Source organism: Puma concolor, chromosome A1 (genome assembly GCF_028749965.1).
Source record: "Puma concolor isolate L17-30 chromosome A1, mPumCon1.1.hap2, whole genome shotgun sequence".
Classification (NCBI taxonomy): domain Eukaryota; kingdom Metazoa; phylum Chordata; class Mammalia; order Carnivora; family Felidae; genus Puma; species Puma concolor.
The window spans coordinates 135920474-135946336 of NC_141667.1; the positions used below are offsets into that span (position 1 = coordinate 135920474).

General features: G+C 43.5%; 1 protein-coding gene across 3 annotated transcripts in view; it reads right to left on the reverse strand.

The window, feature by feature from the left end:
• The window catches only part of MEGF10 (multiple EGF like domains 10), a 181633-nt gene that overhangs the window by 27634 nt on the left and 128136 nt on the right, over positions 1 to 25863 (reverse strand). For all 3 annotated transcript variants that reach the window (XM_025924946.2, XM_086705049.1, XM_086705057.1), the window contains 5 exons: positions 24021 to 24233; positions 17876 to 18050; positions 16422 to 16542; positions 15468 to 15631; positions 12720 to 12822 (listed from right to left, as the gene is read on the reverse strand). In XM_025924946.2, the coding sequence (XP_025780731.2) occupies positions 12720 to 12822; positions 15468 to 15631; positions 16422 to 16542; positions 17876 to 18050; positions 24021 to 24233 (776 nt within the window). The remainder of the gene's footprint in view (positions 1 to 12719; positions 12823 to 15467; positions 15632 to 16421; positions 16543 to 17875; positions 18051 to 24020; positions 24234 to 25863) is intronic.

The following is a 25863-nucleotide window of genomic DNA, read 5'->3' on the forward strand; positions in this document are numbered from 1 at the left end:
GCACCAGGCTCTATGCTGACGGCTTGGAGCCTGCTTTGGACGCTCTCTCTCTGCCCCTCCCTAGCTCATGCTCTGTCTGTCTGTCTCTCTCTCTCTCAAAAATAAATAAGCATTAAAAAATTTAAAAAACAATAACAATTAAAGAAAAAAACATTTTGATGCTACATTGTACAGGATGGAAAGATATACTAATCTGTGCCACTAAATTCCTCTTTAAGAATTGAATCTGGCACTGGGCAGATAAAGGCAGAATATCACAACTGATCTTATTTGCAGCTGTTGTCCAAGTTATTGATTATTAGGATACTACTCAATGTGGGTGTTTAACTCTCACCCGGAAACAGAAATTCTAGAGTTGCTCATGAATGAACAAACGCCTAAGGAAAATGCAAGGGAAAAAGCAGTCGCAGAAATAAAAATAAAACCAGGTTTTACGTGAGGTAAAGAGAAGTCTCTTTGGGAAGTTTGTGTTTGAAATACAACAGGGGCCTCTTTCTTGTAAGTCAGAATTCTCCCCAACTCAAAGACACGCTCTTTGCATTGAGAAGCAGCGAGTTATAATTAGTAGTGAACTGGCAACTGCTGGCTTCAGACCAAGTGCAAACACAGTAAGAACAAGCACGCACACACTTAGGGATCCAGAATGCTGTCACCACCCAGCACCAAGGAAGCTGAGAAAGCCATGTTTTGTATTACAGTTTTTGCTTCGAAATTGATTAGGAGAAAAGTTACCGTGGCCCAAACCTTACAACAGAAGCAGCCCCAAACCATAATGTGAACGTTGCTAATTGGCACAGTCATTTCTGCTGAGCCATAACTCCACTTTTGGCTGTTCCCGTTTCCTCCTTCTGAAAATCTCCCACATGGTAAAGGCTGTTAAGTAGGCATGAAAGCTCACAGACCTCATTGTGTCTAGCTTGAGCCAACAAAAGACTATTATTTTAGCTCGCGCTGCTGGCTGAAGGAGGAGATCAGACCTGTTAGAAGCTGACTGGGGTTCAAGGGTTCCCTGTAGAATAAAATATGGAATTTTGGCCTCCTGTGATTTTTTTTTTTCTTGAGTTGACAAACCTACGATCTTTTCTTTTTCTTTTCAAATCTCTTTTGAAAAGCTGAGGTGGAATCCCAAAACGCTATGCTCACCAAATGTGATTCAGCAGCTATAGAGCTGTATCTGGTGTCTGGGCTCGCACCTACACGAGGCAGGGCATTTAGTAAGGAGCAAACCACTTTAAAAAGAGGCTGCAAATGGAAAAATTTTGTTTTGAGAACTTAAAGGAAGTACCAACAAGGGTAATCTTGTGAAGGGTCACAGGCTTCACTCTCTTTTCAAATTCAGGTTCTGAGCGCTGACCATGAGCTAGGGCCCTATTTAATGGCACCTAAGACGGGGGGGGGGGGGGAATTCCTGCTTGACAGATATTCGGACAACTCTGGCCATTTTGGTTTGCAGCCATCCATGCAAATCCCAGTAAGGACTTTGGAGACGTAGAAGTTGAAAATCATCCTGAAAATTAGTCCTCATTTCTGGCACATTGTTGTGGGGTGGGAGCTTGAGGAAAGGGGAAGGGGCGGGATTTAGCCATTTATGGTGTTTTGGTTCATCAGCTACTTGCCAAATCTCTCCACCACATTAAATAAATGCAGCTAAATCAGAATGGAATACACTTGAGGTCAAAATTATCTGCTGCTTTTTTTGCATTATAGATTATCATAATTTATATGTGACTTAGCACATTCTCAATCAGAGCACGTTAAGAAAACTGACCCCAGCACAGATTGGTAAATCTGAATAAAGTGATCCTTTATTTCATATCTGATTCCTCTTCCCTAATAGGTTTGTCCAGCTGGATAGCACAGCCATCTGTCATAATCAACTTTATCGAGGTAATTTTCATAGAGTAACAAGGCCCACGATATAGCAAAGAGATCCATTACAATGATACGCTTGTTTCACATGATTTACCCATGATTTCATTTCCAGAGAATCACGGGGAATTTTAGAGATCATCTATCAAATCTGCTGTCTCCAATCATAAAAGAATATTTCAGCAGAACCAAGCCTACTTTTAAATATCTTTTATTTCAGGATTGCAAATAAGTCTCCCCTTTGAAAGTAAGTTATAGTAATTCTATGACCAACTTCCTCTAAAAATTCAACCTCTTTTCTTTTTCTCTACCATCAGTAAAATGAGTCATCGCTTTTCAGATATTAATGCCTAATCTATTTGTAGACAAACATAAAGTATGCCTCAGGGGGCAATTCTAGAAAAAAGCATGAAGCTGCATTTTTTCCCCTTGCTGTCCTATTTTCTCCTACTGATACTCCTCCCCCTCAGAGCTCTGTGCCCTCCTATTATCTTTCCTTTCATCTTATAGTCAGGAAAAGGTAAGGTAAATTGATTACTGTTGAGTTGTTACCTTCTCTAGAGAATACTAATATTTTAAGAGAATACACACATGAGGAGCCTAAGAAATAAATCTCTAATTGTGAAATATCAGACACTGAGGCTCACAGAGGGGGTCCCTGGGTAAGTGTTTCTCTAGGCCACACTAGGTATATGGCTACTGATGTGACCTCCCTGTAAGACTAACCCTTCAGTAAAACTTTTTTCAGGATAGACAATTATAAGTTTGCTTTAACCTGTGTGTGTGTGATTCCTGAATTATTTCCATTCATCTCATCCCAATCTTTGCAAACTTGCTGGAGTCCTACAAGACATTTTTATGTTTCCTTTTTTATCAAAGACAGAAAAGAGAATTCAACTTAATGAATATTCAAGGGGTCCAGGGGCTATTGGCTTCCTGGTGATAGGTTCTCTAAGAAAGAACTTCAACTCTAGAATGATAACGGCCCCAGAATAGGCACACCTAACCCTGTCTTGGGATCTCAGTCAGAAAAGGAGAGAGCCTGGGAAGGTGGAGAAGGGCTCCAAGCTAATGGAATGGTGGGTACAAGGCCCAGAAGCCCAAAGAAGCATATGGAAATGGAAGACAGCTGAAACTGGGGTGGGGAAGAACAGGAGAGGTGTTTGGGCAGCCAGGCAGTGGTCACATACCCAAAGCCAGAATGCCATGCTGTGAAGTGTGAGCTTCCCCCTTGGGGTTGACAGGGACCAAATGGACAATGAAGCAGGAGCAGCACATAATTGAATTTGTGGTTTGTAGGAGGGCAGAAGACAGTTTGAGGATGATGGGTCTGGAAGCAAGAAGACCTGTGTCAGGGGGCTGTTTGGGGTTATCCAGGTAAAGGAAAAAAAAGACAGACATGACAAGGTCTTAAACTAAGTCAAGGGCAGTTGGGATGCAGGTGGGGGCGGGGGATAAATTCCTCAGAAATGCAAGGGACAATGGAGGTGAAAGATTTGTACTTGCACTGGCTCCTCCCGCCCCCATATTCTGCACAGGGAAATGAATGAAGTCTGGAGCTCCGTCAAAGAGAGATGGTGTTTCTGTTCACCACAGTGCCCAGCACACGGAGGGTGTTAAAGATATGTTGAGTGAATCAAGAAGCACCGTCTCTCTTTCCAACTTGATATTCAGAACTATTTCCAACTGGATGGGAGCAACCATGTAATTCTCTCTTTCCCTAAGGAAGTGATGAGAGGCCCATGCAGACCAGAAAACCCAGCATATGTATATTTTATATGCCTCAAATGGTGACCTTTCCCATCTAAGGGGGTGGAAATGTCTGCCTTGCTGATTTTTGAGAAGATATACCTTCATGAGCTCAGGCCTGTGTTTTTTAATGCTAGCCCAGATTACAAAGCAACCGAAGAATTAGGGAGGCATCTTGAAGAAATTGTTTTGGAATGTTTACCGAAGAAGAGATAAAGGCTCTAATGGGAGTTACTTTAGGAAACAACGCCCTAATGCGTTTGGAAGAGGGGACAAAATGAGAAGGGGGTATCTTTAAATTTGCAAGGATCTCTGGTTCAGTGGAAGCATTTTTTCCTGATCAACGTTCTAACGCTGATAAGGCGATCTGTGAGGGACTGTTTTTGCCAGGACTGAGGACAAAGAGCTCTTTGATAGCCTTCCCAAGTTGCTAGGCAATGGCTGAATGATCGTGATAAACTTCAGCTAAGCAGCTCTAAAGAAATGTTCGTGCATTTCATGCCTGATGCATTATGCCAGCGGCCTCAATGTGAAACCAGCATTCACTAGGCATTTGTGATTGCATGAATGCGGTAAAATAAATCATCTCGGGTGTCATTACTTCTCCCTCTCAGAGATAGAACCCAAACTCCTCGTCTTGCTAATTGTTCGTATTCCTAATGCCCGTACTGCACCCTTTGGGGGCATTAGTGAACGAAAGACATGATTTTCATTCGATGTCTGGTTCCTGAGCAACAAGCTATTAAACATCTATTAGAAGGAAGAGAGGGATTTGTTACTAATAATTGGGCTTGATGAGTATAGAAGAGAAGAGCCAGAGTAAGCATCATAATACTTTTGCTGCTTTTCTAATCCTCTCGCTAACAAAGCAGAGGCTTACTGTTGGCGTAGAGACGTTCTTCGCTGGTGTAACCACCTGTGCCCACGCTGTGTCCGCCCTGAGAGGACGTGAGTTTCTGCAGGCCAGGAGCTGGCCTCGCTTCACCCCTGTGCTCCCAGCATCCAGCACTGTGGCTGCACACAATTTGGAGGCACTCAACATGTGGTTGTTAAATCAAATCTTTCTATTTGGATACTATGAATTGTAAAGATGGATTAAAAAAGGATCTGCTTTACAGAGATGACCAAGTTGGAAAGGACATCCTGATAAACCATATAAATCATCGATGCGTGCATTTGTAGCTGCAAGACAAAAACACCAGAGGGCATGACCTGCCTCAGTCCGGACCTGGATAAAAGTAAACAGAACAGACTGCTAAGCAGATGGGGGGCCCTGGGAGCTCTGGCTTTTTCTGCAGCCATTCTTTTGGGAAGGCAAGCCCCTTCCTCCACTCTCACCTCAGGGACTCCACCTTCTGCTTTTACAGGACTCCCTCCCCGACAAAACTGCATAGATAGAGAGACATAAATGCTGCATAAATGTTGTCCACTCTTCAATACCCTGCTTGATTGGACGCATGCATGTTAATTAAAGCTCACTTCCACTTGCACTTTGATGTCACTGCATGAAGAATTAGGTTCCCCCTTATTATAACAACTCAGGCATCACTAACACCACAGGAGAGATCACTTTGGCACAGATCAGTAGCTAAAGCAGCAGTTCACTTACTCACCTGGTCAACCTTGGAGAATTTGGGGAAACACACACATTTCCTCTTTGTAATGCCCCCTGCCTCCTGGCTGGGCTCCAATAAGCACCCCACCTCTCTCCCTATTCTCTGTGCCCCTCCTTACCCTCCTACATAGTTGCCAGTCCCTCTCTCTTTCCCAAGGCTTCGAGAGGTTGATTTGGTGCCTTCAACTCTTTCCTCTTAGTTTAGCATTTAACTTTTTTTTTCTGCCATGAATGCATCCCTGAGCCTTTTGCCACTGGTTATGAGGATTCTGCCACAGAAATGCTCCCTGCAACCCCCACCTCTTCAATAGTGAGAGTAAACATGCATGACAGAGGCCAGTCTACAGACGGGTAATTGTCACTGCATGAGCCACTGGTGCAACCTTTTTTAAGCAGACTTCACACCTAAGAGCCCAACATGGGGCTTGAACTCACAACCCTGAGATCAAGACCTGAGGTGAGATCAAGAGTCAGATGCATAACCGACTGGGCCACCCAAGCGCCGATGTATAACTTGTGAAATGACAAATGAGGCCACCAAGTAAGGTTGTGCAGGCTGTACACTACACAAGAGCCTCTGGCCACAGGGCTAAGTGAGGGCAGAAATCCACCTGCCAAGCAGTACAACCTGAAAGATTTCCAAACCTTCTCCAAATTTGTGCAAAAGGTGCTTTATGGGCAGGCAATAGCTCTGCCTTCTTCATGCACCCCCCAGCTCATCATTCACCAGGTGTGAGGTGGGGACAGGGAATACACAAGTTAAAAAAGTTCCCAGGTGACAGTGATCTTAGCCAGAACTTGGAACCAGGCTGGGGACGGCATATGTTCCCCCACAGCCAGAATGAAATCTTGATTAACTATAATACTCAGTGAAGAGGTGTTTTGGCTGACTGAAGTCAGGGCAAAAAGGGAGGAAAAAAGTCAGCATGTGTCTACTGTTTTTGGAAAATACTTTATAAAGCATATTACTTTACTACTGTGGAAATACACAAACATACACAAACACAACTAATTACATTTCTTTGACATCTGGGACTTCAAAATAATCATTTGAAAAGCCAATCTCACTTTACAGCAGTGTGCGTGCGTGTGTGTGTGTGTGTGTGTGTGTGTGTGTGTGTGTGTGTGTAGAGGTGTGGGAGAAGGAGCCCAGGACAAAGCCTATATTTTGGATAGTGTTTCATTTTCCCCCATTTTTTTTTTTTTTGCTACAATCTGCCTCTTTTGGTAAAGTAATCAATGGGCTAAAAAAATCCATATATTAAGGTTTTAAATAACTACATATAGTAAAAGTCCTTGTCTTTTTTTTAAATTTTTTTAACGTTTTTTATTTATTTTTGAGACAGAGAGAGACAGAGCATGAACAGGGGAGGGACAGAGAAAGAGGGAGACACAGAATCGGAAGCAGGCTCCAGGCTCTGAGCCATCAGCCCAGAGCCCGACGTGGGGCTCGAACTCACAGACCGCGAGATCGTGACCTGAGCTGAAGTCGCAGGCTTAACCGACTGAGCCACCCAGGCGCCCCTGTCCTTGTCTTTTTTTAATGGTACATTTCTTTTGGAAGTAGTATTTGGGATGTCAGATGTACCTTTTGCTCTGAGTAATCTGTACGGCTGTACATTTTGAAAACTTGTTTTAGAACCAGGTAAAATGGAAATATCAATGATAGAAATAGAGTCTCAGTTCCTTTAAAAGAAAAAGCCAACCAAACATTGAAATGATGGTAAAGTCATGAGGAGTGGTGGATGAACCCAACCATGAAAAAGCAAGCTGATTCTCTTAGGTTGGCATATGATTTCCTCAATTTAGACGTGTCAATTTCTTCGTAAAAAGGGATAAAGCTCTCCCTTATCTCTGGCTTTAAACCCAGAGGACTGATGAGCAGCTCCCCACAGCGTGCTCAGTGACCCGGCACTGTTGGTGACTCTGTGCCTTCTTACTGATTTGGTCAGGGGAAGAACCCAGTCCCCGTGTCAACTGCATTGAAGCCCCACTATTAATCTACACATGACTACCTTGTCCGGTGATACTTAACATCTCAGCTAAAGCAATCTCGGCAACAGGGAGAAGAGGCGTCTGAATCATTTACTTCCCTAGGCTCATGTTATTTATCTGGCCCTGCACCTGGTATCCAAATGAAGAGCAAGGCTTTCTTTATGTTGAGAAACATTCTTACGAGGCACTTACTCAAAAGCAAGTTTGTTGATAAAAATTTCTGGGTCTCCCCAGGGCTGACAATGAAATGGTATTCTATGTAAATTACACAGAGTCTACTCTTCCTTCCTTTTGGGAAAATAAACAATTCTTTGTGCAATTGGAGGGTGCTTTCTGGAGCTCCAGTAGCCTTCTTTTCCTCTATCTACATTTGCTTATACCAAGTGTGTTCTGTGAATGTGGTGGATGACTTCTCTTTAAAAAAAAAAAAGTCTCCGAGCAATCTTAGATCCTCACAGATCAACAGCTTACACAGAAGACCCAGAGAAATGAGACACTGGGGCCATGAAGCAAGGAGACAGTGGGGCAACCAGTCACAGATGGACAGAGCATTACGAGATTATGCTGTGTGACAAAGTTGCTGCATTCCCGCAGGAGCTCCATAGGTCTAAGGCCAGATGGGATAATTTGTCTTACCCCATGACCCAGACTGTGGAATGTAACAAACACATTTTCTGGCTGGCTTCAGGCCAAATCATATCTCCTGCTTTTTTCATGTAGACTAGAGTATGCCTTTCACAGTCTGGCTCTAAATCATCAAAGCAGGTAGATACTTGAGCAGTGACTCGTGTGTTCGAGAACACCTCACACATCCTCTAAAGTCATAAAACAAAAGTGGATTTGGTGGAGCATGGTCCCAAATGGATGACAGGGCCTCTCTGTTAGAAAAGATCTGAACTTGCCAGGGGGTTCAAAATGCTATTTAACTTCACTGTGGTCACAGAGAACTTGGTACCGGTCATTCAATTTGAGAACTTCAAGAAGCCTAGGGAAGTCACAAAATCTGGTCTATTCCCTAGAGCGATGTAGTTGTAGCACTGAGTGAGAGCCCCGCAAAACATGGGGAGGTGGAATTTCACAATGTGAAGTCAGAATTATCTCAGCTTTTGCAAGTCAAGGAGAAACTAGAGGGTGAGGGAGTCCTTGTGTTTGTGGATAACTCCTATTGACAGAAAAAGTCCATGACCCCAGCCTTGGTCTGTTTCCCAAGGTAGCTCTCAGACACTAGAAATCAAGCACATGACAGCTCATCTCAGTTTACTCCTGTCAGAAGCCAAAGCAGCTCTCAACAAATTCCAAAGGACTGAGAGACTCTGCTGAAGAGGTCACGGATGACATTTCCCGTTCAAGGATGTGAAGACGTGTATTGTCAGGTTGGTAATACTCCCCACATTGATCTATAAACTCAATCCTCATTAAATCCACAGTGTTTCTTCACAGGAATTGGCATGTTGGCCCTCAAATTCATAGAGAAGTTCAAAGGACCCAGGATAGCCCAAGCAATCTTGAAAAAGAAGACCGAAGTTGGAGGACTCACACTTCTCACATTTTAAAACTTTCTACAGAATTATAATAATCCAAACAGCATGGTGCTGACATAAGGATAGACACACATATCAATGTAATAGAAGTGAGAGTCCAGACATAAATACTCTCACATTTATGGCCACTGCTTTTTGGCAAGGGTATCAAGATGGTGAGGGTGGGGCAAGGGAAGAATGACCTTCTCAACACATGATGCTGGACCAACTGGATATCAGCATGCAAAAGAACAAAGTTGGACCCTCACCTCACACCATATATAAAAACAAACTCAAAATGGATCAAAGACCTAAATGTAAAAGCTAAAACTCTGAAATGCTTAGAAGAATACACAGGCACGAATTTTTGTGACCTTGGACTAGACAATGGTTTCTTAGACTTGACACCAAAAGCACGAGGAACAAAAGAAAAAACACAGACAAGCTGAACTTCATCACAATAAAAACTTTTCTATGGAAACAGACAGCATGAAGAAAGTGAAAAAGTAACACACAGAATGGGTATATTTGCAAATCTGATAAGGAATATCTGATAAGGAATATACAGATAGAATATGTAAAGAAATATTACAACTTGGGGTGCCTGGGTGGCTCAGTCAGTTGAGCATCTGACTTCCAGCTCAGGTCATGATCTTGCGGTTTGTGGGTTCGAGCCCTGCGTCGGGCTCTGTGTGACAGCTCAGAGCCTGGAGCCTGCTGCAGATTCTGTGTCTCCTTCTCTCTCTGCCCCTCCCCCAATCGTTCTCTCTCTCTCTCTCTCTCTCTCTCTCTCTCTCTCTGTCTCTCAAAAATGTTAAAAATGTTAAAAAAATGTTAAAAAAAATTTTAAAGAAATATTATGACTCAACTATAAAAAGACAAATGACCCAATGAAAAAATGAGCAAAGTATGTGAATAGACATTTTTACAAAGAAAATATACAGATGGCCGAAATGAAATCCAAAGATGCTTAACATCATCACCTATTAGGGAAATGCAAATCAAAAATTCAATGAAATAACATTTCACACCACTAGGATGGCTTTAATCAAAAAGACAGATAATAAAAAGTTTTGGTGAGTATACAGGAACCTCACATAACTGGTGGGAATGTAAAACAGAGCAGCTGCTTTGAAAAACAGTGTAGCAATTCCTCAAAAAGTTAAACTTAGAGTTATCACACAACCCAGCAATTCCACCCCTGAATACATACCAACTATACACACATCCAGACAAAAATTTGTACTATGTTCATAACAGCATTATCCAAAATAGCCAGAAAGTGGAAACAACTCAAATGCCCATCACAGATGAATGTGCAAATAAAATGTGGTCTGCCCATACCATGGAATATTAACCAGCACCCAAAAGGAATGAAAGAATGATATACGCTCCAAAACGAATGAACCTTGAAAACAAGCCAAGAGAAGGAAGCTAGTCACCAAAGACCACATATTCCATGAATCCATACAGTATCGGAAGAGGCAAATCTATGGAGACAGAAAGTAGATTAGTGGTTGCCTAGGGTATGGAGAAGGGAGATAAGGTTGCCTAGTGGTGAGTTGGGGGTAAATGGAAAATGACTTTTAGTGAGTATTAATGGGGTTTCTTTATGAATTGATGAAAATCTTCCAAAAATGATAGTGATGATGGTCGTACAATTCTTTGAACATATGAAAAGCCAATGAATTATACAATGTAAATAGGTGAATTCTATGGTATATCTTTCTGTCTCTGCCTCTCTCTCTCTCTCCATATACATATATATACATATAAACACACACACACACACACACACACACACACACACACACACACACACACGAAGAGGTTGCTGCTTATCAGCACTTATCACCAGGTCCTGTCATATAATTCTCAGAAGTCCTCATCCATGCTCAGAATTAATCTCCACCTAACTGCCTCTTCCCCAGCACTTTCTGGAAGAAGTTGTGCATGGCAGAAGGTGCAGTAATTAAGAGAGCTGGAGATGCAGTGGAAAAGCAATGGTGCAAATCCTGTCTCTCACATTTACTGACCCTGCAGCCTTGATCAAGCCACTCAACTTCTCGGTGCCTAAGTTTCTTTGTCTGTAAAAAAGACAGAAAAATATTTTCTACCTCACAGAGCTGCTGCGAGCCTGCAGTAAGCATTCAAAAAACATTACTTATTATTTCTTCGTTCTTTCTTTTATGCATTTTTGCTAAAAGGTAAGACCACCCTGACTCCATAATTTCCTAAATGTCACATCTTTGGTATGGATGCAAAAGACTCTCCTCTGAAAGGTCCACGTTCTCAAAATATGAACCATCACTAAAGGGGGCACTGGCTTGTTACCACCAATTTCTCTTTTAGAGGACAAGTTAAGAAACCATGTTGGAAGGTACTGAAGAATCACCAATACGGAGATAGTTCTGCCCTACAAGTCTCCCTCTCTTCTCTAAATATAGATACAAATATATTTAGATACAAACACAATATATACAAACATACACACACACACACACACACACACACACACACACACACACACAGATGACTTCGAAAGAGAATTCTGAAAAGAGAGTTTTGGTTCATCTAACCACCTCTGGTCCCTAGTTTCCCAGCACTTCACTCTCAAATGGCACATTAGCAATCAACATTTTATTTTACTTTCAGAAGAAATGCTCACAAATACACCCAGTTCATTCATCCCAATGTTCAATAATTTTCTTGGTGCCCTCCCATTTGTAATTTTCCTAAATAAGCTTTTAAAATTCTGCTCACACTTTAGGATTTTGTTTTCATTTTTGTGTTTTTTTTTTTTAATTTTTTAACGTTTATTTATTTTTGAGACAGAGAGAGACAGAGCATGAACAGGGGAGGGGCAGAGAGAGGGAGACACAGAATCTGAAACAGGCTCCAGGCTCTGAGCTGTCAGCACAGAGCCCGACGCGGGGCTCGAACTCACGGACCGTGAGATCATGATCTGAGCCGCAGTCGGACGCTTAACCGACCAACCCACCCAGGCGCCCCTCATTTTTGTTTTTAAAAATAGGCTTGACTTGATGTAAGAAACAGAAAAGCAAGATCTCTCTTTGCTTGGGCATTTAGTTTCCTCTCCCGAGTCTGTTGATCACGAGCAAAAACGTCGTTCTTTTTCCAAGTCCACTGTTGGTTTGGTAAACTTCCTGTCTAGAACCATGAAGCCATATTAATAAGGAGAAACTTCCGCCTTTTGGTCACAAAACTGACACTCAATCATATTAGGAAATTTATGACTTAAGAATTATTATAAGAAAAAGGAAGTTTTAAAGCTTTCGTGTCTAGCAATGAATATTTTAATACTTGCATGTTAACCATATTAATATTAATACTTAACATTCTTGCCTCACCAAGGTGAACTTAGTTATATTCTTGTGGTTTATTTCAATCGTTCTTTCCTCAAAGTTCAAAAATACCACAGAAGCCTTGATAAACCCTTCACAGCAAAAACATTTTCCCCTCTTGCTGCCCTGAATTCTAACAGTTGGATCTTCAATTGAGGTTCAAGAGAATTGCCCCTATATGTTTCAACAAGAAGTCATTTGGGGTGCCTGGGTGGCTCAGTCGGTTAAGTGCCCAAGTTCAGCTCAGGTCATGATCTCGTGGTTTGGGAGTTTGAGCCCCGTGTCAGGCTCTCTGCTTTCAGCACAGAGCCTGGAGCCTTCTTCAGATTCTGTGTCTCCCTCTCTCTCTGCCCCTCCCAGGCTCACACTCTATCTCTCTTTCTCTCTCAAAAATAAAACAAAACAAAACAAAACAAAAAAAAAGAAATCATTCTCAGATTACAGATTAATTTGGTCTTCTTGGGTAAAACTGTGGCAGTTGACTGGAGACTTTACCCTTTTTCCTTCTCTGAAAAGCTGACCCGTGTGCATTTCTGGAAAGTAGCAAGGGAGAGCACCAGGTGTAACTGGCATGTTTCCCAATTCAAGTAGCGGTCCTCGGCTCACCTGACCATCCAGGGAGGCAGCGGCAGTGGCCTGTGGTGGAGTGGCAGCCGTCCGCATGGCTACAGTCACAGCGCTCCGCACAGTTCAGCCCATACGTGCCGTCCTGCATGGGAGACAGCAATGAGGTCATGGAAATCCACAGGGAGAGACGACAGGGACCTCACTCAGCGACTTCAGATCCAGGATCTCCTTTCCTAAACACCTCTCAGCAACATGCATTATAATCACCTCTTCCCGTGTCTTCTCAGCCCCCCAAATGGAGGAGGTAGTGTTTTAAAGTCACTCAAACTGTAGTTTTTGTCCAACAAAATCATGGTCGGTCCTATGAATGATGAAACCAGCTATGCCACTAGGCTGATGGGCACATATGCAAATACATGTAAACATGCTAATTAATTAACAGAATCTTTTTATCTCATCCTAAGCCACCACCCATAAAAATATTTTCTTTTGGGGCACCTGGGTGGCTCAGTCAGCTAAATGCCTGACTTCGGCTCAGGTCATGATCTCAAGGTTCGTGGGTTCGAGCCCCGCATTGGGCTCTGTGCTGACAGCTCAGAGCCTGGAGCCTGCTTTGGCTTCTACGTCTCCCTCTCTCTCTGCCCCTCTCCCACTCATGTTCTGTCTCTCTCTCAAAAATAAAAAAAAATTAAAAAAACATTAAAAAAATTAAAAAAATTTTTTTCTTTTGCTCCTAGAGATTTTTATACAGTAGTTCAGTGTTCCCTATAAGGCATGCTACTTGATGGTGGAAAGGGAGGACACTGACTCACATAAAGAAGCTCTAAACTTAAAAGGAAATTGGGACTCCTGGGGGGCTTAGTCAGTTAGGCATCCAACTCTTGGTCATGATCTCTTGGTCATGACTCTTGGTCATGGAGGTCATGATCTCACAGTTCATGAGTTTGAGCCCCCCATCAGGTTCTACGCTGGCTCCACGGAGCCTGCTTGGGATTCACTCTCTCCCTCTCTCCATGCCTCCCTCTCTGCCCTTCCCCTGCTTGTATGTGCACACACACCCCCTCAAAATAAATAAATGAGCATTTAAAAATAAAGAAATAAAATTAAAAGAAAATCATAGTGCTAGTTGAATTAAGTTCATTTCCATAAACTGCCAAGGTGATACCAAGAACTGTAAGGAGAAGTGAAAATCTTCTGTTACTTTTCCTAATTAATGTCCTCTTCTCCGTGAAGAAGTCTAAACAACCCGTGTATTCTGATTCCATCTAATAGAAGGCTGGAGTACTTGTTGGCAAATATTCCTCCCTGGTCTATTCCCAGGCCTTATAGTTTTCACAAGCGCATCAGTTTGGGTCCAACAGAGACAAAACTCTTTGTGGACGTGACCAGTTAGCCCATGGGAGGAATATGGACAGCTTTGCCTATACAAGCCCCGCCCTTTCAGGCCAGATCCTGATAAACGGAGGAAGGATAGCATAAACCTTCAGGGGATTCACCATTACCAAGGGCGAGGAACCTGAGAACCAGCATAAAACAGGCTATGGGTGTCTGAACGCATAATCATTTGTCTAGGGTTTACTAAAATAAAAATTAGGCCCCACTAATGTTTGCTGGGGCTCCACGGCATTTAGCTTTGCCACCATATGGGCCACTTAAACCACCATCAGCTTCCACTGAATTTTCTAAAGCATCTAATATTAAAAAAAAAAAAAAAAAAAAGGACAAGATTATGCCGGGAGCTTTGCTCTCTTTGTCTATAATCAGACTGGGAGCGAAAGGTACTCTCAAGCCCATCTCAGAGCACGGATAATTTGTTCACTGGTGGATGAGAGGCAGCAAAGCTAACTTCACTTTGTCCTAGGGGGTTGGAGGGCAAGGAATAGCCCAGGGTGGGATGCTCTCTAGTTGGGAAATGGGTTGTACTTGATGAGGGGGAAGCCCAGGGGAAAAGCAGCTCCCAGCGCGAGGGGCCCACTTCAGGGGTGGGGCATGGTATCATCTCGCCATCTCTCCCGGAGGCAGAGAACACACATCACTGAGAAAATGCTTAATGGCTCAGGAGGAAAAAAAATGAAGAAGAAAGAGTAATGAAAAAGAGGGCAAAGAAACGGGCCAAGGGCTTCAGAGGAAGAAAGAGAGATCGGCCTGTTACTGCGGAACGTGTGTCCTGTTCGCAGCCTCTGCCTGCCTGCGGTAGACAGAGCGGGGGATTTCTAACTATGAGTACCTCTAAAGTAGGTCAAGGGAGCAGAGTCAGCATCGAACAAGGCAAATCTTTGGAGCTGTTAGTGACTCTGGACACACTTATGTTAGCAGACGGTTGTTTCTAAACCTTTCGCCACCTTGACAAGCATTTCTGTGACTCCGGTCAGCACCCCCTTTCAATCCCCTGCCGCTTTCCACCCCAGAGGCGGGAGGATTTCCGTGATAATGGAAACACAATATTGGGGGAGTTGACAGGTATACGCTGGGTGTTTGACGAACGCTGTTGACTGGCTGCCACAAAAAAATGGGTAGATGAGAATGGAGAAAACAAGAAAGGGCGGTGGGGGTGGGGGTGGGAACCAGGGCAGAGATGAAGGAAAAGAAGGGAGTGATTCTCGCAGGGCCACCTAACTGATTTCCACGTCTGCCCCTTTTCCAACCGTACGGCTCATGTGAGTTCAAAGACCTCAATTCTTCTAATAGTTTCATTGGGTTCACACTCGCACATGGGAAATCAGGAAAACTGCAACCACGAGCCAACACTCCGCAGGCCTCCGAGCTGGGGCGCTGGTTCAGTCGTACCTGGCAGGGAAGTTCACATTTTTCCCCGCGCCATCCAGGTGCACACGTGCACGTCCCGTCCAGGGTGTTGCAGGCCCCGCCGTTGAGGCACTGGCAGGTTAAGTTACAGCTGAAGCCCCACGTACCGCTGGGACAGCTGATGGAGCAGTCCACCCCGTGCCAGCCTGCCACGACAAGAACGCCAGAGCATGGAGCAAACACAAGCAGCGGGGAGTGTGGACGAGCCTCTGCAAGCCACGTTTCCCTGTAGACATGTTGGAGGTGCACAGCAGGGTCCCCAGCACAGAGAGCCATGGCCCTGCCATGTACAGCCTCCATCGGCAATGACCGTGGTACCCAGAATCCACCTTTGCTGTATGATGGGTCAAGGATGCCAACACCAAGAAGCGCCATGGGGCTACTGGGAGAAGATATGGAGTGGGGGAGCCTGTGAAGTGCAGTGATGCATAATGCACAATGCTGAGTGTTTTTCCAGTTGAGAAAGCGAAATATTTACATGGGAGGGTAAAGGAAGGTTAGCGTTTGAAAGAGCAACCTCATCTTTAAAGCAAACGCCAGTAACCAATGAACAGTGAGCATCCAGGACCCTGGCTGTTGCAGCAACAACAGTTAGACACGGTTTGGCCCTCGCATAACATTGGAGCTTGGCTGCATGTCTTGTTGTGACTCTGGGCCCGTCAATTTAGGGGTGTGGATACATGTCTACTTGCTTACTTTTACCCAAAGCACAGAGACTCCCAGACTTCTGGAGCTGGCGGCAACCTCAGAGATATTATATGAACCCCTTCTCTTGGCTCAGAGAATTAAGAGAGCCCACCCTGGACAAGGGGCTGGCTCAGTTTAGAGGCTGAATGTTGGCACGGCTGAAGCCAGAACCCGAGTCAAGGTTTCTTCCCCGTGACTTTCAGAGGTACCAGGATAAGGATCAGCTAAAAGACTCATTCACCCACTTACCTGCCTTGCAAGTACAAGACCCGTCCACAGGTGAGCAGACAGCATCATTTTTACAACCACAGGGAGAGGAACAGTTGATCCCATAGGTTCCCAGCGGGCATGGGATAGAGCAGTCAATTCCCTAGACAGGCACGGATAGGAAAATGCAATTATACTGAATGAAATATGGCCAACACAAATAAACAAAAATACCTCTTGACAATGCTAATTATAATCCCTCTCTAATTTTAACACTTGTATTTTTTAAAATTGCTAAATGCCACCAGTATGCAAATTTTAAAGCTTCAAGGGCAATGCCAGCTTGCCTGTTTAGGATACAGTTATTAAATAGGGGCTGTTATTAAATAGAAAAAAGCCTGCTGCCTTCATTAGCTTCCCTTCCTAGCAAATACAAACCCCTTTGTCCTGGCTCAGACGAGCAGATATAGCACAATAAACTACAAATTACAGTCAATAAATAAATACGTATAAATATAAATTATACACTAAATGGCATAGCGCCCTACACTTCTTTGTATAACGTGCAATATGATTAGCGGGTGAAGCAAAGCATCAGAACATACCCTCCGCCTACAGCATGATTCAATTTATTATCTGACAATAAGCCTGAAACACAGAAGTGGGCTATCAAGGATGACCGGAGGTCATCTCCTCTCAAAACAGAAGAGACTTAACGCAAGGCTAATTCAGGGCTCCAGCAAAGAATACTGACATAGGTTAGAAAACCTGGAAAGATCCTCTCAACTCTGAGGCTTTATCACTTACTCCACATTATATGCTCTAGAATAATCACCAATGTCTTCATTGGTTAATACTGTCCTCTTTCAAATGGGAGAAAATACTCAAGGCCATTTCCTTTAAAACAAAGATTCCTAACGCGTAGCTAAGAAATCCTAGAAACTAGGCAAAATTCTGCTCTATTGGCACACAGGCATATATATGTGCAAGGTCTAGACTCTCAAAGGCACTGAAAAACTTACAAAGCGCTAACCATCACATGCAAATACACAATAAATACTAACTCGATACATTCTGTGCCTTCAAATTGCACGAGGTTAAGACAAAAGCCATTAACAATAGTATATACCCTACTTGGAAAAGTCATTCCTTTGTTGTCTATCTAACGTAGTAAAAGAATAGTGTAAGGAAACAAATAATTATGTAAGGAATAATTAAAATACAGCCATATATATATGACATATATTAACCCATGACATATATTAAGGAAATCATTAATATCAATGCTACATTTATAGCTTTACCTGCTCTCCCATCATTATTCTAAGGGAATGACTTATGTTTCTTATCAGTACTTCTCTCTTTACTCTCTTTCTTGCTAATGAGGTGACCGATTTTAGCACCTTTGTTCGTACGTCAGAAAAGGTCACATACAGTATGTGGTATCAGTATGCTCCACGTCGTACCCCTCGGCTCCTCCCTCCAGAGCCACTCACTTTGAATCCCGGGGCACAGGTGCACTTTCCAGTCACACTGTCACAGTCAGCCCCATTTTGGCAGCTGCAGATCTGTTGGCAAGCTTCCCCGAAGAATCCAGGGGAACATGTTTCATTACAGTAGAGTCCCGACCAGCCCGGCTTGCAGGCACACTCTCCAGACATGGGGTGACAGCTGAGAGACACGGATGAAAGGAGAAAGTCACTCCCGGGTAAACATGACACCCAAGGCCCATGCAAATGTCGCCTTAGCCATGAGCAATTCAGGGGTGGGTGATTCCATGCACAGTAATTTAAATTTCATTCCCAGGCTTGCTATGATTGAATTAATTGGCTGAAACCCGATTGGTACCGCAGAAATGTTGCGTGAAATCGGCATCACGCTCTAACAGGAAGACGATCACCACCACATCCTTTTGTCTGGAACTCACTGTGATTTTCATAAACTGAAAGCGCTAATTCGGCGAGAGGTCAACTAGATGAGAAAGCTTCAAGAATGACTCCGTCCAATGAACAATACCAAATCAGTGAAGCAGGGTGATGGCCGAGGGACTCCAAAAGCGGTGACCTGGTCAGCCTGTTTCCTCTCTCGTTTCCCTGTACCTGGTGGTGGCGCAGCTGTCCCTACCTGAAGCAGCAGCTGCTTTGACAGGCCAGGCGGCCAGCTGTCACTCCAGAGCAAATGGACACATCAGCTGCGCCGAGAGGCAGGCGTTGGTGAGGCTGACACAATAGGGCGCTCTGTGGCATGCAAAACACATGTGCTTCTCACCACAGGAGAATCTCAACCATCAAACAGGCTCCACTCACAATTGAAACACTGTTTGTTAAAGACGGTCTTCCTCCCCCCGGTGGAGATAAACCCCCTCCCATTAATGAGAGCCAACAACAGAACCCACTGTCTCATCCAGACATTTGGTAAGTGACTCTCATCTGAAGACAACCCATAGATTTTCCACTCTTAGAAAGAATGATCTGCTGGGAGAGGGGAAGGCTGAGATGTAACTCCAGCTCTCCCACCACCTGGGTACCTTAGTGAAAGCACACAACCTCTCCAGCCTGACGTCCCAGTCTGTCCAGCGAGGGCCTCCACCGAACCCCTGTGGGTAGGATGCTTTGCTCTTCTGCTGCAACTAAGTGTCCACAAGCAAAGGCCTAGGCATCTGTCAGAATCATGACTCAGGGAACACGCTATGAAGAAATACCCAAGGACCACTCTACATTGAACACGGGTTCTTGGGTATAGAAGGTCTGGACTTAAAAGGCAGGGGTTAGTTGGGCATCTGGGCGGCTCAGTTGGTTAAGCGTCCGACTGCGGCTCAGGTCATGATCTCACGTTTCATTGAGCTCGAGCCCCGCGTCAGACTCTGTGCTGACAGCTCAGAGCCTGGAGCCTGCTTCAGATTCTGTGCCTCCCTCTCTCTCTGACCCTCCCCTGCTCATGCTCTGTCTCTCTCAAAATAAATAAACATTAAAAAAAATTTTTTTTAAAAAAAGAAAGGTTTGACTGTCAAGTCAAGGTTTGAGTGTCAAGGTCTTACTTAGACCTCCTCAGATCTACTTATCTGCCCCTTATCCTTGAGCAAACACCGGGCACCGTCATCTCAAGCTTAGCATGTCAAATACCGAGTCTGTTCTTCCCTCTCTTCATTCCCCAGGGTTTACTCTCAATCACCTCACCGGAACAACGGCACCACCAGCCAGTCAGTTGTTTAAAGCAGAAACCTCAGAGTTATTCCTGGTAACCCCTCCCTCATTCCACTTATCTACTTCATCACTAGAACCCAATACCCTGCCTCCACCATCATCTCTCCCTCCTCCCCGTCACCATGCTACCCGAAGCCACGGCCATCTAGCTTTGAAAATCGGGAGAGCCTTATGCCTTCTAACACCAGCATTCACTCATGCCTTGTCACCCAAAAAAGTAGATGCTATCCTATCATTCTTGTTAAAACTCTTCAAAAACTCCCACTACACTTAGAAGAAAATCTATGCTAACATGGCTCAAGTGACTGTGTCATTTATTGTCTAAACCAGGACATTTTCAAGAGTGAAGAGGGAATTCTTCATAATTACGTTAAGAGAACAGTCCCTAATGCAAACAGTCCCTGTGGCCCTAGAAATAAGATCACCCTAAATACAGCCCACAGGTCATTGTTATCTGGCCACTGCCTACTTCCCCAACCTCTTCTTTAGTCATTATTCTCTTTTTATTACTACACTTAACTGCAATGGATTTCTTTTCACTGATAAAAGCATTGAGTGTTGGGGTGCCTGGGTGGCTCAGTCAGTTGAATGTCTGACGAGCTCAGGTCATGATCTCATGGTTCGTGGGTTCAAGCCCCGTGTCAGGCTCTGTGCTGACAGCTCGGAGCCTGGAGCCTGCTTCGGATTCTGTGCCTAAATCTCTCTCTGCCCCTCCCTTGCTTGTTCTCTCCCTCTCTCTTTCAAAAATAAACACTAAAAAATCATTAAAAAAAAAAAAAGCACTGAGTGTTGCCAATGTAAAGCCATCACGCCATCACGTGGGCTGTTTATTCCGTATGACTAGAGTACCATTTCCCCTTTCTCTGCCTGGCCCTCTCCATTCGACCCATGTCTTCCTTCCCCTCTACACTGGGGGTTCCCTGAGGGCAAGAATCAAGCATGTTTTATTACCTGTCCCCAGCCCACAGTGGGTGCACAGCAAATACTGATTAAGTGAGTGAAAATGGCTTGGCTGAGGGGTAGTGGGATTTGACTGTGAATTCTTGCTTTCCCATATGGATCTACTTCCCCCATATCTCTGAGTCATCCAGCAGTACTGAATGATAATCTGCACACCTGCACTGAAAGGCAAGATTCACCCTAGAATTAGGTTTTAAAACATCAACGTTGTGGCTGAAAGGGAACCACCATGAATTTCAGGGAATACTCACTTACGTGACATTTATGATGACACTGTAAATCAATGCATAGGCCAGCAGCTAGCATTTACCGAGCCCTGGATAGGAGCTAACATCATGCTCCACAATCCATGTGCATTATTTCGTTTAATACCTAAAGATAATAAAACTACTCTACGTGTTGGGTATGCACCCACTTTGTAAATAAGGCAACAGGGACCTGGAAAGAGTAATTTGTTCAAAGCCCAGCACGGGTAGAGCAGAATCAAAACCGAACCCAGATTTATTTGTTTTTACATCAAAGAAAAAGTTGGGTAGCAACCTGCTAGGTGGGCTACTTATGGAAAAAAAAATGGCTAAAATTTAGGATTTAGCACAGATCAATGGGACAGCAGGAGCAATAAAAGCCTGTATTGTGCAAAAGCAGGGACAAATTTAAATTAAAACTTCAGAAAGTTCTGACAAGTGAGAAAAGGAAAAGAAATATTTCAAGCCATGGATTGGTTGAAGTCGTTGACGTTATTTCAACATACTGTTACAAGGACATCTTTTTGTAGAAACTATTACTTTACATTGAAAAGTAGAAAGTCATATTCATGGGATAGACATAAATGTTTTAAATGAAATAGATTATCTGGGGACAGGGAATTGAACTAAGCTACAGGCAGACACAGAAATTGATATTCAATGCCCCCTAGTGAGTATTAGTTCAGCACACTGGTTCTCAGATTGATTGACACCGAAATTAGTATTCTGTAATTTGTAATTAGATGTAGGAAGCCAGAGCACTTTGGAGGCATTTGATGGATTCTCAGGCAGGCAGCTTAATTGGTAATGAGATTTACGTGCTGATGTTAGTGCGGCAGACTGGAGGCTGAAGGGTAATACGCTGCTATCTGTTTTCTTTCTACAGAACAGATTGCTTTGTGTATCTGAAAATAGGATTATACATGTATAGGAATACCTATCATTTCATCACATATGTAACTAGATACAAATGCTCTGGTAAAACTTTCAGTTTCACAGCAAATTATTACAAGGGTCCAATACAATATTGGCTAAAATAGAATGAGTCCTTGAACTTCCTTTTATTCATTTCCTTAGATGTTATTAATGCTCAAATGTAATGACAATTATGTGGCATTTGCAAATAGGCACATCCTGATTGCCCACAGCTATTAAAAGTCCTTATTAATAAGACCTAATATACATATCCCGTGGGGAATCTTAATAAATTTCAAATTTTATTTTCCTGTTCAAAATCATTTCCACCATAAAAGCTAGTTTTCAGCTGAAAAGTCCAGGCCACAGCGAATGTCTTAAGGCTCTATAATAGGGCTATACCTGAAAACAGAAATGTCACTCATAAATAGATTTAAATTAGTTTCAACCCTATGATAGACTGCAAAAATAACAATGGCCACACATTCTTCACCAACTCCTCCTATCAGTTGAAACTGTAGTTGGTGTAGACCTGTTTTGACTAGAGGGATGTTAGCAAATATGAGATAACCAAAGGTTTGAAAAGTGTTTGCACGTTGGGGCCTCTTCCACCTTTTTTTGCTTTTGGAAGCCAGGCATTATGAAAGAAAGCCAAGGTTAAGGTGCTAGCTGCTGAAGACATGTGGTTCAGGCACCCATCAACCAGCCAAATGGTAGACAAGTGAGGGGGGAATTCTAGAACCAATCAACCTCTACTTGATCTGCCGGCTGAATACCAGGAGAAAAGCAGAAGGACCACCAAGATGTGCCCAGCTCAAATAGTCAAGCAAAAAATCAACTGCTGGGATGCCTGGGTGGCTCTGTCGGTTAAGCGCCCGAGTCTTGATTTCAGCTCAGGACATCATCCCAGAGTTGTGGAATCCAGCCCCACATCAGGCTCTGCACTGACAGCACGGAGCCTGCTTGGGATTCTCCCTCCCTTCCTCTGCCCCTCTCCCCCACTAGCTTGCTTGCTCTCTCTCTCTCCCTCTCTCTGTCTCTCTGTCTCTCTGTCTCTCTGTCTCTCTCTCTCTCTCTCTCTCTCTCTCTCTCTCACACACACACATTTAAATGGTAAAATGAACAAGCTAGATTTTTAATTAATACAAAGATTCTATACCTCTTGGTTCAAAGGAATCTTGTGTTTCCAGGAAACACATTTTCACTCGCCAAGTGTTTACTTAACCTTGTCACGTAAAGAGTGGCAACATTTTCCAATGAAGAAAACCAAAGTTGATTAAAGCAGCTTGCAAAGTTGCTTGAGATACATTATGAATGTACTTCTTTGATATGTCCCACTAAAATGTATTCCAAATATTCTCTCTCTCTCCCTCGTTTGCTCCCTTATAGTACAAAGTCTGCTTTTTCGTTCCTAACAATGGTTTAAAGAAGAGACCAACCGCACACTTCTATTTACATTTACCTTTTCTGCATTTGAGATTTGAGGTGGCCACAAGTTACTTTTCTGGAGCATAAAGGAAGTAACAGCTGTGCGGAATTCAAATAAGTAATTCTTGTAACATTTGAACTGCTATATAATGCACTACATTTTTGTCAGACCGAGCTTTTCCGGCAGTCTGCAAAGGAGACCCAGAATCTGAGTGATAAGTATGTGGTCCTTGGGGGAGGGAGAGGAAGAAATGGGGTAGAAAGATGTTTTCAGGGGTAGGCAAGGAACACTACGGTGGGTGGGATCATGGTTTCCTGTTCTTAAATTCTTCGAGAACGTTTTGAGCTAAAAGGCCCCTGTGAGTCCTATGTCAGAGCAATCAATTCTGAAAACATATTTCACATGTGACAGCCACATGCGAAACACTTTTACGAAACTTCCACCGGTACCCTTCTTTTCTACACAGATGTGCTGTCATGTCAAAGATGCTGCAGTGAGAACCATTTTTGGGATACTTTTACGTACTACACTGGGCTTAACTCATGTCTTTCATTGCATCTTTGCTTCTAAGGGAATGTCACAGAATCCCCCTCTTAGGGAAACATTCTACGAACCTCAGCAAATTTAATTTTTGGCAATGGCCATCGATGGAGAATAGAATTTGATATCCACCCAAGAGCCTCTACCAGTTTGAGCACTTCCGGCCTGGACTGTCACCCACTAAGTAAAGAATTCTTCCACTCACTTAGCGGCTCCTCCCCAGAATGATGCAGAGGCAGGAAGGGTCTCAGCGTGGGCATCCCCCTGTCAATCTCTCCTTCCAAAGAGTGGTCACACTGCAGTTCAAACTGTAATAGGACACATCCTTCCAGGGGCAGCTAACCCTCACCTATGAGTGTTATCCAGGTGGCAGGGACACCGCTTGTCACACTTGATGCCATACAGCCCTTCTGGACACAGACGTGCCTCGCAACGCTCGCCAGCAAAGCCTGCTTCGCAGAGGCACGAACCGCTCACGTGATAACATTTCCCTCCATTGACACATTGGCAGGTCTCTGCACAGCCAACTCCGTAGGTGCCAACGGGACACTCGTCCTGGCACCTGTCAAGCAGGAGGCGAGAGCAGAAGACAGATTAGTCAGTGCCATGTAAAAATACACAGTCCATTCTGATAGGCTTTGTGATGTATAAACTGAACCTGCTTTTCGCATTTGATACATTGTTTTCGCGACAGTCCCGTTACAGGTATAAAAGCAGTAAGCTGAATCACTCTGGCTACAGATAGTATTAACAGCAGTATGAGTCTGTTCAAAGGAATAACAAAAACGAAACCAAAATAAAATTATGAACTTGCCACAGGAAGAACATTTTTTACCTCGTGCTTGCTAAAGATATATAGATATAGACACAGATACAGATATATCACTTGAGGAGATACCGAAAACGGGAGAAGAGTAATTGCCCAAATTAGGAAATTAAAATATTGAAATAGATGCTTTCCCCATTTTAACGATAAAACTTTGTGGCATATTTCAAACAATGTTAATTCTCTTGGCTTTCACGGTGGCATCAGTATTTAATCTCAGCCATGTGTCTGCTCTTTTCAAAGCTGAATGACAATAATTGCCCCTCATTTAGAAAGTTATGCATTTAATAAACACAGTCCTCTTTAGATCCAGGGAAGTCAGAGCTATACCTATCAGGTTTCCTTGATTCCACCTGGGGAAATCTTGCCAGGAGATTTAGAGACTCACGGAGTTTCCTAGCACAAATTTTTTGCAAAGTGGGGTATCGTCCTCCGTAAGAAGGGTTGACCAACAGCAAGGAAAAAATATCCGGTCCCCAAAATTGACTTTATCTTGTAAATAATAACATTAAAGTCTGGTCCTACAGGAAGGACAGGGTCTGGATAAGTTGGATCAGGTGGGAAGCTAAGTGGCCGCAAGGAAGTATGATGGAGAAGAGAAAATTCTCCTCACGCCATAGAATGCATGACCAGTTGTCCAGCCAGCCAAGTTTCTTTGTGACCTGGCAAGGTGACTTCACGGAGCCTCCCGAAACAGAAGGAGCACTTCCTGCCAAGGGAGAGTGAGATGGGGTCTCGTCTAGCCAAGTGCCGGCCATAAGTAGGGTACACTTTGTGGATATCAGCAGACACTTCCCATGTGGCTCTCATGTCATGCCAGAACCACGGTCAAAAAGGTAGGTCAGCACTGCATTTTTTTAGACCAGTATAATGCCAACAGCAAGTTCAAAATAATGAATTCAAGGATACCTAAAGGCACTGGCAAAGGGGCTGAAAAGCAAACATTTTCCACAAGGTTTGCTTATGTTTTATGGGGCGTGATTAGTAACAATACCAAGACTGGCTGGGATTCTATTTAAGAGTAGAAGATAAATCTCCAGATCCCTTTGACACTTTTCTGGTCAGGCCTGGCTCTAGCATGTATTTCATGAGACAGAGAAAAGGAAAGGAGCCTCTGGTAAACTTGGTTTCACCTGACTCTTAAGACCATCTTTAGGTATGTTTGTCAAGAGGCAAAATCTTCAGATCAACTGCTCAACAGATCATTAGCAAAGTTCTGTAGTAACTATCATTTAGCATAAAATCAGATGTGTGTCTTAAGGTTACCCAGGAGTATACCTATTTTTAGACCAGAGTATTTTTAAAGGGTACTCTATTTTTAACTTGTAAGAAGCTTTAATAAGCCAAGTCACTTAGTTTATTCCTT